This window comes from Crocuta crocuta, unplaced genomic scaffold, assembly GCF_008692635.1.
Source record: "Crocuta crocuta isolate KB4526 unplaced genomic scaffold, BGI_CrCroc_1.0 scaffold152, whole genome shotgun sequence".
Lineage (NCBI taxonomy): Eukaryota > Metazoa > Chordata > Mammalia > Carnivora > Hyaenidae > Crocuta > Crocuta crocuta.
Genome location: NW_027528798.1, coordinates 2,936,298 through 2,950,793, shown reverse-complemented (window position 1 = coordinate 2,950,793; position 14,496 = coordinate 2,936,298). Strand labels below are relative to the sequence as shown.

The 14,496-nt window shown below is 46.4% G+C and overlaps 1 protein-coding gene across 1 annotated transcript in view; it reads left to right on the top strand.

Moving 5' to 3' along the window:
* LOC144224471 (uncharacterized) overlaps positions 1–14,496 on the top strand; it is a 208,024-nt gene that overhangs the window by 163,470 nt on the left and 30,058 nt on the right. The window contains exon 6 of the mRNA XM_077755459.1: positions 3,101–3,231. Coding sequence (XP_077611585.1) covers positions 3,101–3,231 — 131 coding nt within the window. The remainder of the gene's footprint in view (positions 1–3,100; positions 3,232–14,496) is intronic.

Below are 14,496 nucleotides of genomic sequence, written 5' to 3'. Positions count from 1 at the left end.
TACTATTGTCTCCATACATCTTTATTAATTGAGTCATTCCAGTATGTCCAATATGTAGGCACCCGCACTCTATCTTCTACCCTGATCCTCATACTTGTAAGGGGTGCACTCGTTCTTCGTTACGCCGTGGCAGCAAACTGTGATTTATTCTTTGGAATACAGGGTCACTGCGGCCCTGTTTAGTTTCCAAACTACTGAAAGCGGACAAAGCAATGCCCCATTTGCCTCTCTTTCCCAGTTTTAGAGATTGTTTACATTGATGGCTCGCACATTGAAAGTTCCTGGAAAAAGAGGAAATAAGTTGGCCATGGTTGCTGCCTCTCCAGCCATGAGTGACAGGCAGACACATACTCCATCAAGATCTACTAGAGGATCCCTTGTCACCCTGGTGGCAAGGGACAGGGTTTTGACTCAGATACACCTGAATTTAGCTTCCAGCCATATATTGCTTAGATCTGTGATTTTACTATTTTATTTTCATCATCATCACAGCTGGTCCAACTCAACGGGGGACCGTTGCTGAGTTAGTCAAGACAACTCTTTACTGAACAATGGAGGGCATCTCGTATGCTTGCCCTCCACCCTCAAGGCCAGTCACGGCTCCCAGTCCCAGTGGTGATCCCAGTGCTCTGCATACATTTCCAAATGCCCTGTTGATGGGTACTGTCCCCAGCTGAAAACTCCTTGAGGTAATTCAGAGAGGAAAGATGGGGAAGGTAGAGATGTGACAGCAACTTGAGAATTCTGCGCACTGGGAGTCCTGAGCTGGTTAAGAGGAGCTCTTGCTCATCCCCTTTCATGTAAAAATACACTCACACTCGATGTTTCGAACAACCTCACAGCTCATTGGTTTGTGTCTAAGCTCTTAAAGACTCAATCTGTTTTACTCACTTTCCCCTGGGGCCAACATTGCATTTCTCTTTTTGTAAACTTCCTCTATTTGCTCAAAATATTCTTCTCTACCTGGAATGTGCTTCCCGCCCTTCCCAACTCAACTCCTTCAAGGTTTGGCGCACAAGCTCTCTCTCCAGGGATCCTTTCATTGTGTGCCCATCACGTAGTTTTCTTTTCTGTATTTTTGTCATCTCTCTTTCCAGACTGTAAGGTATTCATGGACTGTAACCGTATTACCTGCTCTGGCCCCTCTTCAGCATGGAGTCCGGAGTGATGTTTGCTTCTGATCTTTAGGCGCTTTTGCTGATTTGCTAGACAGAAAGACCCACTCCGTGGTGTGGGTGTGTCCTGCCTATCTACACAGCTTGTTGAAATTACTGACACATATCAGATCCTGGGAAAAGCTACTTGTTTTAACACAAGCTGCAAGGCAGAGGCCACTGCTTTAGATGAGGTTTCTTTTCTTTCTTTTTTAATGAACTTAATCATTTTTAATATCTTTTCCAGAGCAGAATACATTAAATGACCCTGACTTGGAGGAAAGCTTTCTCTTGAGTGCTTTGGGAGGATTAGAGGAAGTTCTTTTACAGTCTCTTAGCATGACTGGCTGCCTTTTCCTTTCTCTGGGTTATCAGAGAGTGAGATTTGATCCTAATTAACAAAGGGGGAGCCATGAGCCTCACAGTCTCTGTTCACTGGGAGATAGGTAAGGGCTGACTGCTTCAGAGGAGTGAGGTTGGAATTTTCAATGATTTCAGCTTGTGTCTGAACGTGGGGGCTGATACAGATGTGGATAAGGCAGCTTTGGGAAAGCCGAGCAGATCTCTGGGAAAGGGAGGAAGCAGAAGGGGCAGGAGAAAGAACAGCTGTCTTCCGCAGAGAGTCCATTCTGGTAGCGGAGACTGTCGCCAGCACTGACAGAGTCAGGATTCGTGCTGGACGGTACAGATGAAAAGCTAGCGAAAACGTTATATTTTTTTTTTATTGCACAAAGATCATAAAAGAACAAGAGGTATGACAAATGAATCAGCAGTGTAATGAGAATGGAAAATAGTATAAAATAAGTGGTATTCAAATTCCTGGCTTGTTATCTTCTGGGAACAGGAGGAATTGGTTTCTATGTAGAGAAGGTCATGCAGCAAGAAGGAACTATTTCAGATGTCTCCACCGGATGGATACCCTTTGGCTTCTGGTTGCTTCCTCCTTAGTTCTGTCCTAGGCCTGCGATTTAATCTCCCCACTAAGAATAAGGAGCAAGCAGGGGACACACTCGTGCTTTTTTTTTTTTTCCTCTCTCCATGGCCCCTAATTACATGCTGGCCATGCAGTACTGTTTGAGAATTGCAGAGGAGGAAGCATCCATCAGAGACACCCCCTCACCCCCACACCTATTAATGTCAGAATTAATTGATTGAGAGGTTGCAGATGAATGAGATTTCCTTGAAGTTGGACGATTGGTAAATTATTTTAACCATGCTATGTGGACTCAAGCAAACCCCTCTACTTTGATCCTTGGTCTCAGCTGGAGATGGTATGCCATTCAGAGACCTCAGAGAAGGAAGAAAAGAGAGAGATTGTGCAAATATCACAGGCAACTGTATTCTCAAGGTTTGCCAGTTACATCACTGGTATAAACCCGCATCGTTCTGAGAACATGGCATTAAAATATTCTGCTCAGCTGCTCTGTGCTCCAGAAATACAATAAATAGCAGCACTATTTTTAAAGGATCATTGGGCTTCATTAAGTAAAGAGAGGCTTCTCTTTAGCATGGTTTTGAGGATTCACTGTCTAAACAGCAGGCTGGAGTGTTGACATCCTGGCACAAGTTTTTCAAGTGTGTATTAATAGGCCTGGCTATTTCTGGCTCTGCCGTTCCCTTCCTGGGCCTTCTTGAGCCAGACGTTCCCGTCCTTCTCCTCTGTATGTACCGTCGGGATAAAAAACCATTTGAGTGTTTCCGGTGAGGGTGAGCTGCAGTGCGAGAGCTATGTAGACACAGCCACATGCTCTGGTTCCGTTCATGCAGTCATGGAGCCACGCTGCTGTCAGAAGATATGTTGGACGGGTGTTGTCATTTGAGTCTCTCTCTGGGTTTCTCTACATCATTAGGATCTAACAACAGGTTTAATAATTAAAAATCAGTCAGGCTGAGGTTAAGGCACTTTGGTTTGCTTTGACCCACACTTTTCACTTTCATCCTAACAGTCCAACTCTTGCCCAGGATCAGGAAGTCAGCAGATAGAGGAGGAACAGGGCCTGGGTCAACAGACGGTTCTTCCAACCCGACAAACGGATTCGAATTCCAGATCTGCTGCCTGCTGGCTGCATTTAGGCAAGTAACTTATTTGCGTAAAACCTTCTTTCTGTCATTTGTAAGGAGGGACAATAAAATCCATCTTCGAGAGCTCTTGTGAGATCCAATAAAATGATGCCTACCTGTGCCCTGCAGTGGTAGGCACATGGTAGACACGTGCACAAGAGCAGCTTGCTCCATGGAAACGAATGTGACTGAGATGGTGTTCTCTGGTCACCAGCCTGTCTTCCAGTGCTTTTCTTCCCTCCCAGGTGCTCCCTGCCTCCACTCTACACTCCAAGGTTGCCTTCTTCTATGTCTGCCATCCAAAATCTCTCAGGAGGGCTGAGGTATGTCCCTTGTCCTTCTTGGGGGTTGGACTGCGTGGTCTGTCTCTTCCCAGATGGGTGTGCCTTGTACCTCTTTTGGCTTTGTGGGATCAAAGGCTTTGTTCTTTGTACAAGGAGGGTTTTTTTTTAATGTTTATTTTTAAGAGAGAGAGAGAAAGTCAGTGGAGGAGGGGCAGAGAGAGAGACTGACAGAGCATCCCAAGCAGGCTCTGCACTGTCAGCACAGAGCCTGATGTGGGGCTCGAACTCATGAACTGTGAGATCATGACCTGAGTCGAAATCAAGAGTCAAGTGCTCAACTGACAGAGCCACCCAGACACCCTTAAAAAGAGGAGTTTTAAACCACTGGAGTCCTTAAATTTATATAATTGGAGCATATAGAAAAGTGCATACAGGGGCACCTGTGTGGCTCAGTTGGTTAAGTGTACGACTTCAGCTCAGGTCATTATCTCATGGTTTGTGAGTTCAAGCCCTGTATTGGGCTTTGTGCTGGAGCCTTCTCAGAGCCTGGAGCCTACTTCAGGTTCTGTGTCTCCCTCGTTCTCTGCCCCTCCCCCACTCATGCTCTGTCTCTCTCAAAAATAAATTTTAAAAAAATTAAAAAAAAAACAAAAGTACATATAATGTCAGTGCATATGACCTGTTGCATCTTTGCAAAATTAACAAATCTATGTCATTAGTTCCTAGATTACCAAGCGGATTGTTATCTGCACCCTAGAAACCGCCTTCCCCATTGCCCTTTCTGGTGACCCCCTCCTCAGTCAGAGTAACCTCTGTAGGCTACCTTTGCCTGCCTATGGTCTCTGCATAAATGGGATTCCGCAACAGGGACTCTTTGTCTGGCTTCTTTCACTTGACATTAATTTGGGAAAGTCATCATTCTATTGTGTGTAGTTACAGATTGTTGATTCTTGTTGCTTTATCATATTCCATTGAATATGTGACCATACAACAAATTACACATCCTTTCTATTGCAGATGGACATTTGGGTTGTTTCCTTTACGATCCAGTAGTGTCAGCTTTTTTGATAGTCATGGAGTCTTTGCTCTACAAGCCACCTGCTTAACCTCTCCAGTAGCTCAGGGCAGCCATTGGGTGGGACTTTGGGGCAATTGCAGAAGTGAGATTTGTTTCATGGACTTTAATTGAGGGCTGCAGGTCCCTCCAGGGACAACCCTGTTAGATAATATGAGTCTCCCAATTGCACGCATGACCAAACCATGGCTGAGAAAGTTGATATACGCCCGAGGCAGCAGATCTAACAAATGCCAAAGTCAAGATCCTCATCCCACTTTTACCTTCTGTAAAGATTCCGTTCCTTTCACAAAATCATACCACTTCCTTGGAAGATTTGATGAAAAGCTCACATTAACTGGGAGCTAAGGGAAAACAGTTTTATTCCAAAGTGTTTATAAAAGGCTCGGCCAGAGCACTGCCCTCCTGGGCTGGCCTGTGTGTCCCCGCCTGTAAGGATCAAGCAGTAGAATTCATTGCTGGAACTGGAACAGGAGTTCCAGGCAGTGGGTAAACCAGACTCTAAGGTTAGAATTCTTACTCCTCCACTCATGAGCTGTGTGACGTTGGGTAAGTTACTTGCCCTTTCTGTGCATCAGTTTACTCATCTATAAAATGAGAGTAATAAAAGTGGCTACCTCACAAAGCTGCTGCGAGGATTCTATGGAAAATGAATGTGAAGCATTTTGCATGGTGCCGGACACCGAGTTGATATTTCTTGGGCCCTTACTATTAGAATAAAATTCAAAGCCTCTGGCAGGTCTGACATTCTAAGAGCTGGATACTGTCACTTCAGCCAGCACTTTGAATCAAAGATCCTCACCGGCTCCTAAATAAACATTACATGGCTGCTACCACTGCTTCTCTTTTTGGAGATGTCTATTAAAATTATGATTCAATTGTCAGAAACAAAATATTCTTAAGATGTCTTCAACCATACCCTCAAATTATATGACACTGTCTGGCTTTAATACCCATCTAAATAGTTATACTGTTGACAGGTTTCAGGAGCGGCGTTTCCTCTTCTATTCCTCTCATTAACTTATGTAGCAACATCATAACTCTCTGGAAGGATTTAAAAAAAAAGATGCTGGCATATTCCATCTGAATTCATTTCATAGAGCGTCTGTGTCAGAGCATTTGCATATGAATGAGATGCCTTGACGGGTCCCTCATTAACATGGGAGCACTGCGGTGCCACGTTTTAGAGCCCAGGTTCAAGAGTTTGAGGCAAGAGAGGGAGAAAAGGTTGGAGACTCAGCCCATTCTGGAATTTGCTGTAGAGCCTGATGTGTAATCTCCATCCCAGTCAGGCAGGGGGCCGTACCGCCATTCCCTGTCACCTTCAGGACTGTCAGCCCCTCGTCCCGCACATCTTCTCCATGCACCCAGTGATCTGGCTGCACTCCCATGGTCCTTCATTAGTATCTTCAAGTGTCTGTGTGGACACGCTGCTCTCCCTGCGCTGCACGGTTCCCCGCTCTGCCGAGCAAGTAGTGTGATTCCACCGAACGTCAGTGTTTTTCTCAACACTTCCCAGTGCCTCCAGGCAAACCGAGCCACTTCCGTCTGTGTCCCACATTGCGTGTGCCTTTTATGGGGGACTCTGATGTTCGAGAAGCCACAGAGTGGACCACCTCCTTTATTCTTCCGGCTCTACAGTGTTCAGTAGAGAGTAGTAGGTGCTCAGAAATGTTTCCTAAATGGACGAATATAGAAAACCAGAGTAAGACATGGTGAAGCGTGTTCTGTGCTTCTCCCCAAGGGACCTCAGTGTTTAAACTGCTAGTAAATGTCAGTCACAGGGGGCCGGTAACTTTTCACCGGAAAATGTCAGCTCCAGTCGGCAAGACTCGGGCTCAGAGCAGACCCTGGGGTGCCGTCTCAACTGTATCTTCTCAATCACAAGCTTTGGAAAGGGGCTGCGCATGTCCTCACAGCTGCCAGGCAGCCCTGGGCTTGTTGGTGATCTCTTTGTGGAGCGTAGAGGCTTGGAGACAATTAGCATCAGCACTGAGCTGTGGCTCCTGTTAACGTCTCCTGAATCAGAAAGACACGGGTGTCACGGGGTGAAGGCACACCAGACGGGGATGACGATCGGCACTGACAGGTTCCCAGGGGCCTGCGATGACCTTAGCGATCCTACACCTACGTTCGCTGCACTCACACTTGATAGCTTTCACTCCTGACTTGCCCTTCCCATAGCTCTGTGACCTTTGGCCGGTTCCCCGACCTTTCTAAAACTCACTATTCTCTGGGCGCCTGGGTGGCTCAGTCAGTTAAGCGTCCGACTTCGGCTCAGGTCATGATGTCACAGTTCGTGGGTTCGAGCCCTGCGTTGGGCTCTGTGCTGACAGCTGAGAGCCTGGAGCCTGTTTCAGATTCTGTGTCTCCCTCTCTCTGACCCTCCCCTGCTCACGCTGTCTCTCTCTCTCTCTCTCTCTCTCTATCAAAAATAAACAAAACAGTTAAAAAAAATTTAAAACTCACTATTCTCAGCTGTAAACTGGGCACAGTAAGAGTAGCTGTGGCATCGGGCACTTATAGAGTGAACCTTATATGTGTCTTAGAGTCTGTGACGTCCAGAAAACTAGGGTTCAGCGGTCAACAACCATTGCTCGTTATTAATACAAATAATTCACACACAATATTCCATTTGATTCTCACAAAGTCCTGTGAAGTTATTGTTGTCCTTACTGAGAAAATGGAAAAATACCTGCAGTTTAAAATTGGAATGTCAAGTAAAAGGTTATGCAGACCTTGTAGTCTGTGCCCAGAGTGATAACATGTCATGGCCAAGGCCGTAGAGCTCTTGTCTGCTGTGACTTGGATACTTCCAGGCAGCTCAACATCACCTCCACCTGGGCTCTGAGGGTATGCTGCAGGCAGCTGCCCAAGGCACTGCCCCTTTTTGCTGTCTCCACACCCCCACTCTTATCCCTTACTCTGTTGATTCTAGGCCTGCATGAGGTTCCTCAACCCTAAACTTACTTCCAGGCCGTGGGGCTTCTTGTTTGAACTATGGCTTCTCCTAGACTTATTAACCTGTTCTTTCACCTCTGGCTCTGTTTTATGTCTTATGCATCTTCTTAAAGGAAGCTCTTTCTCCAGTTCCCTTCCCCTTTGGGGAAGGCAAAGGTCAAGGCCTGAATTTGAATTCAGAACCTTTCCCAATGTGCTCACTACTTGTGTGCATAACTAGCCAGTGCCTCCATCTGCTCAGCTAAGAAATCTGTTTACTCGACATGGACTTCATCAAATTACCTACTATGTGCCAGGTCCTCTCATTTGCCGTGGATTTCAAAAGCATGAGCAAAAACAGACAAAAATTCCTGCACTTACGGTGTTTACCTTCTGGTAATGGAGAGAGATGGATAATAACACAAGATAAATAAGTGAATTGAAGTAGCATGTAGAAGTGATAAAGGTTATCAGGAAAAATAAAGGCTGATCGAGGGAGTGATACTGTCCTCCTTGTACGAGCATTATGAGTTTTGTGAGAATTGGTTACTGCCTGGCCCTGGGGCTGCCCATAGTAAGTGCTCAAGAAATGGCCACCATGATGGTAGAGGGCTCCTTGACCTCTTCAAGAATGGCCAGCCTCAGCACTTTCTCTTTTTCTGCTTCATGATGTGGAAGGATCTGGAGTGCTGGATGGGCTGATTCTAAATTTCTGTTCTTGGACATTCCCTATCCTGCCTCATTCTAGCTACTCACCATGGCACTGAAGGTCTGGAATTTCCTTCCCATGACCTGAGCTGAAAAGGTACACTCACAGTACACATTTGTCTGCTTTGGCTTCCCAGCATCTGATATCCATTCTGTTGCGGAGGACCCGAGCTCGGGGGTGGCAGACGGAGCCTGTAGCTTCTTGCTTCTGTCACCACATGGCTTGCCTCTTCTGTCTATGCTGTCACATCTCCTATGCCCTTCTCTTAAAAGAACACTGTGGCCCAGCTGGATAATCCAAGATGGTCTCCCAGTATCAAGAGCTTAAATTTAATCACATCTGTCGTCCCCCTTCACCATTTAAATGGTAATATTTGCAAGTTCCAGTGAGAAGAGCCTGGATTTCTTTGGGGGCCACTGGTCAGCTGCAATGTGGGAGTCTGGCCCAGAGAGATGAGCCTCCCCTTCCAGATGCTGGCAAAACCTCCTTGACCCAAACCCCAGAGCTGAGAACCTAAAACAGCACTTGGGTGGATTCACCAAGAAAAGGACCACTGAAGCTGGCTGGAGACACCTTGACCTGACCACGTGTTTTCTTGGAACTACCACGGGAAATATCAGTTATTCGACTGGCATTCGGAAGTGTGATTGGAGCCCGCAGTGGCTTTGCACTATCTTCGTATACAGTTCTCACTCAGGGGCTGGTGTGCCGATTGACCTCCCCCACCCCCTTTAACCTTGACACGGCAGCCTCCCCTTCAATCTTCTGAGCACTGGGGGCCACGGTCTACCTTTCACTCCTTGCTCAGGATATAAAGGCTATAAGCCCAGCCGGTGGCCTGAAGGAGGCACCTTGCTCCTCACAGATGCTGCAGCAGCTACATGACATCAGAGGTATCTGGTCATTGGTTTGATTTCTTTGAAATCACACAGAGGTCTGAAGTGGCTCATAGAGATGTTCAGACGCTCAGCCCATGGACAGAAAGTGCTTGCAGCTAAACTCAAGCCGATGTTCCTCCCCGTTTGTGTTTTCGATGTTTCCCCTGAGCAGAGTCCTCGAGGGGAAGTCAGGCCTGATGCACCTACTACAAATGTTCACAAGATGAGGAAAGTCACCACATTGCTTTACTTTTATTTGTTCTGTTTGAAATCGGAAATGTTTGTGAATTTATCTGTTCTGCCAACTTGAACTGGCTGCTCCTCCTTGAGGTTGCCTTTGGAGAACCCCTCAGAATTCCCACGAACCTCAGGTCTTAGCTGCAATAGAGAGGAGACCCTTTCTGTAAGAGGGTCTTGCCCATGAAAGGAGAGATCCCTGACAGTGCAGGCTGGGACATAAATGTCAGCAACCTGGGCATGGCCAAGTTGAACAGCAATGCCACCCTGTGGCCCTGCCCTGTGGCCCTGCCCCATGGCCCTGCCCCATGGCCCTGCTCCATGCCCCTGCCACAGGGCATGGGGCGGGGTGGTAGCTGCGGATAATGGATGCGCACGTCTTGGGGTCCATGTTTCTGCCTTTGGGACTTCTGGCAGGAAGGAATTTATTTTGCTCACTGAGGTTAAAATCATTTCTTTCACTGCTACCAGTTGCAGGCAAAAGCTAAGCTCGGGGAAAGGACAGATGGAGTCTAGGTCGGAGAGGCAAGTTAGACAGGGTGGTTGGCTTTTAAACTAACACTTGTTACAGAACTTGATATGAGGATGTGTAATATCATTTCCAATAACTCAGTGAGGAGCAGTCTATTTACCTCATTCTCCAGGGAGCAGAGAGAGGCTAATGGAGTTTAGGTAACTTATCCACGATCACCCAGCTACTACGTAGATTTGTAGAACCCAGAGAGTCTGCCTTAGCAACCTCCTTTCCCACTGCTCTGCTACCACGCACACCGGTCTGCTTTTCACAACAATGTTAGTGCATCTCTGTGATTTTCATGAAGGATTTCAGAGCAGGACACACAGGTTTCCACCTTGAGCAAACCACGCCAGGGCAAACACAAGAGAACAGAAGCCCAGCCTGGGCGGTGACTGGGCGTTCAGGTTGGTGGCTTATGGGGTCTCCAGATCTTTAGGGAGAAGTAACCAGAAACTGTGATCAGGGACAGTAGCAGCCCCCATATGCTTTACTGTGTATCAACCAGGAGGGAGTTGTACAGAGCAGCCTTCTCAAAGGCTGCTCCCTGAACCAGCAGCATCTGGAACCTGTTAGAAATGCAAATTCTCCTCCCTTGCCCAGACCTACTGAAGCAGAAACTCTGAGCCTGGGGCCCAGCGATCTATAGTTTAACAAGCTCTACAGGTGGTTCTGATTCAAGCTAAACAGCTCTCTGTCCAGAGTTTATGCTGTGTCATTCTCAGCAAACCCTTTGCCATTGTATGCACAGACTGAGACTAAACAGCACTTTCAGGTGCTCCAGAGGCCCTAACAACAGGGTGGAGCAGGCCTGATTCCCGAAGGAGCCACACTTATGCCTGGGTGTGCTGTGCATTCCGATACGCAAATCCAGAGTGCTCTTGGTTGCAGGCTCTCTTCTCCTGGCTCCTTCCCCTCCTGGTGGCTCCTCCCCCTCCCAGAAGCCTTCTGATTTAGGAAACTAGTCCAGATCCGGACGCATGTGATTCAGATCATTAGCACCTTGTAGTTGGGATCCTTGCCTTGTAAATTTCTTTGTTCTCTCAAAGTTCGCCAGGGAAGGGAGGGACAGGAAGCCTGGAGGAGTTCTCCTTTCAGCCTGTTCCTCTGCTCCAAACAGAACAAAGCCAGCATGTGGGGAAGGCGCTTTGATCCCAGACAATGAGAGCTGCTGGATTAAGTGTTTGGAGAGACCAGACAGCTCTGGCACAAAACAGATCAGTTACTTTTCTTTCTTTCTTTTTTTTCAAGACCTAATTCATGTACTGGAAACAAAAAAGTAAAATATTTTGAAGGGTGGTAGTTCCATAGCAGTGTAAGTCTCAGGCATAACCCGATGTCTTGGGTGCCCCGCACAGGCTTGGACCCTGTACCCCTGCGCCGGTACCCCCAACACCCCGCCACTCATCCCCCTCCCCCATGTGTTGGGATAAGATGGTCTTCCCAAGGGATATGCTCTGCCCTAACACCAATAAGTGGCAGCTGGGACTGGGAGGGACTTTAGAAAATGTGCTCTTGTGTTCAGCACAGTTAGTTGCTAGATGTAGAGAACGCTGAGTTTAAAAATACATATAATAAACATTCCGAAACAGAGCTCCTCCTGTGCACCAAGCACTAAGTATGTTACATACCAACTCACTGAACCTCCGCCACAGCCTCCAGAGCCACGGTTTTCTTATTGTTATCCCCATATCTCAGATGAGGAAAACTGAGGCACGTAGAGGCTGGTGCCTCACCCAAGGTTGCACAGCTAAATAAGTGGCAGAAGTAGAATGTAAATAAATCCTGGCAGTCTGGCTCCAGCGTCCCTGCTCCTTACTGTAGGATAGGGTCCCTATGCATGGTGAATTCCGGTCCATCAGAGTAAGTGATGTGACAGAGCGCATTCTGTCCTCACTGCTGCTGTTTTTCCTTACACAGATAAACTCAGCACAGTGGGACCAGGGCCCGATGGATGGACAGAGGGTCCTGGGAAAGCAGAAGAGAGCCTGAAGTTCAGAGCTCCCAGGTGGCCAGGAAGAGGGTGGCCTTTATTCACAGAAGAGGCAGTATTTGAGCTATTTGTCTAGAACCACATCAGATGGAGAAAGGAGAAAGCACGTCAGACAGGGAAACACCACGTGCAAAGGCTCAGAATGAAACTAGAAATATTTGCCAGATTTAAGGATGCTCTTGCTTGCCGAGTTTTAGCTCATGCCTCTCTGTTCTTCCTTTACCTTTATAGAAACCCCAAGGTTTCTGCTGATTCAGGAAAATGGTGTTAGCAATGATCAGTGCTGGCAGGGATCTTCACATGCATATGCACCAGGTTAATGAGTAAACTTACAACCAAGTATTAGAGGCCCATTACTGGGGTTTGACTATTTTTGCCATTCATGGCCTCTGCATACTTTAACTCTGGGCAGCCTGGACTTTGTAAGTATTTCCCTTGTCCAGCCACAGCCCTGGTCTTTCATCCTCTTAACTTGTGCTAATTGCCCCTCCAAACTCTCTCCTATCTCATCTATACTGAAAGCCTGGCTTTGATGTCACTTCCTCCAGGAAGCATTCCATGCTTTCCCTAGCTGTGAATAATTCCCTTCCTCTTTTCAATTTCTTTGCGGCAACGGTGGCTTCCTAATCTCTCCATTAGGGCAAGCTCCTTGCAGCTGAGATCTCTGTTTAATTCAGAGTTCCCAGCACCTAACCCGTGACGTTATACAAGAAGGAGTTGAAAATATAATAATGCACATATTTGGAGTTATTATTTGGGCCCTGTTCTTTTTTGTTGATCAGGCATGTGAGTCCAGGAAAATGAAGCCCTTGGGAATAAACCCCTTTGGGAGCTCACAGAAACTTTTAACTCATGTGCAGGAGGGGTCCCACATCCTGGGGCATCAGAGAAACCGTTTCTGATTTCTCTGCCTCAGGCGTGATGGATAGAGAAAAGATCTCCAATTCTTCTTTCATGTTGACAGTTCAGTATTGTTTGGATTAGTACATTCCTCCATATCTGATGAGGCAAGACTTAGGATGTGGTCCTAAGACAACTAAAAAGGGCCTAGATTCAGCTGTATTCTTGAATTCCGAAGGCCTGATACGCTTATGATTTTTTTTCCTCTTGGTGCCAAATTAGCTCTGCTTATCGACTGCTATTTTAATGAAACCTCCCGATACCAGCTCAGGAAGGATATTTTTATTAGATACGATTGAGCAGATTCTCATGTTGAAAGCATTTGGTGTAAAACATGAACGCACCCAGTCCTCAGATATCTTTCCAAATATTTCCTTTGAAATCGGAAAATTACTGAAGAACTTGAGATAAGAAGATGAAAAAAGGAACTAAGAAGCAAGGATGACGTGTTTGTCTCTCCCGCATGCACGGCCCTGCATGGATGGGGCTTTGGGCATCTGCACATCAAGACAAGCAGATCAGACGGGCCAGAGCCTGCACTGTCCTGCGCTGACTTGGTCACATGGACAGTTGTACCCTCCCTCCCCCTCTCACTTAGGGGCTGGAGTCCCCTGGGGAAGATCAGAACAGGTCTGACTCTCATGTAGTCAACTCTGTCAATTTGTGATGTCCCCCTGCATGATGGTGTCGATACCTTGGCATCAAGGAGAACACTGTGACCAGTGTTTACAGAAATCAGCCCTCACCTTCTCCACTGAAATTTCAAAATCATTCACTTCTCCTAACTCTGAATATGGTGTACTCTGAGGCTTGAAGCTTGGCTCTGGAGGCGCTGCCTGATTTCAGATATAGATCTCACTTGACTTAAGATGGGGTTACATCCTGATAAACCCACTGTAAAGTTGAAAATAGCATAAGTTGAAAATGTCTTTAATACACCTAACCTATCGAACATCATACCTTAGCGTAGCCTACCTTATTGGGAGCCTGCTTACATTGGGGGTCCAGTTTAAGTGCTCAAAACACTTATGATAGCCTACAGCTTGGCAAAATCATCTAACACAAAGCCTGTTTTATAATGCAGTGTTGAAGATCTCGTATAATTTATTGAATACTGTACCAAAAGTGAGAAACAGAATGGCTGTGTGAGTACAGAATGGTTGTGAGTATATCAGTTGTTTACCTTTGTGATTGTGTGGCTGACTAGGAGCTCTGGCTCAGTGCCACTGCCTAGTGTCATGAGAGAGTATTGTCCCACAAAAAAAAAAAAAAAGTCCCAAGTTGCAAGCATTGTAAATCAGGGAACATCTGTACTGGCTTTACCACTTTATACTTGGGTGACCTTGGCCAAATTACTTTATTGCCTTCTCTCAGTTTCCTTATTGTTAAATGAGGATAAGCAGTAGTACTCATCTCAGAGGGTTGTTATAAGGAGATAATTTATCTTAACACTTTTTACCATGCCTCGCATATAGTAAATGCTCAAGTCCAAGGAGGAAACTCAGATCATCCATGGCTGGCCTTATTTTCTAGACAAGACTGCTTCAGAGTTGAATTTCAGAGGTCCTGAAACAGGGGCCAAAATAGGGAGTCCAATTTAACTCCAGAATTCAGAGTTGCTTAACCAGAGAGCCTGACAATTCCCTATTCCTGCTCAAATTTTATCTCAAGAGGTGCCACTACGTCAACATTATTCACACAACTCTGTAGATGGGCAACTGAAGTTTTGAGAAATCAGTGTCGGTCGGAGG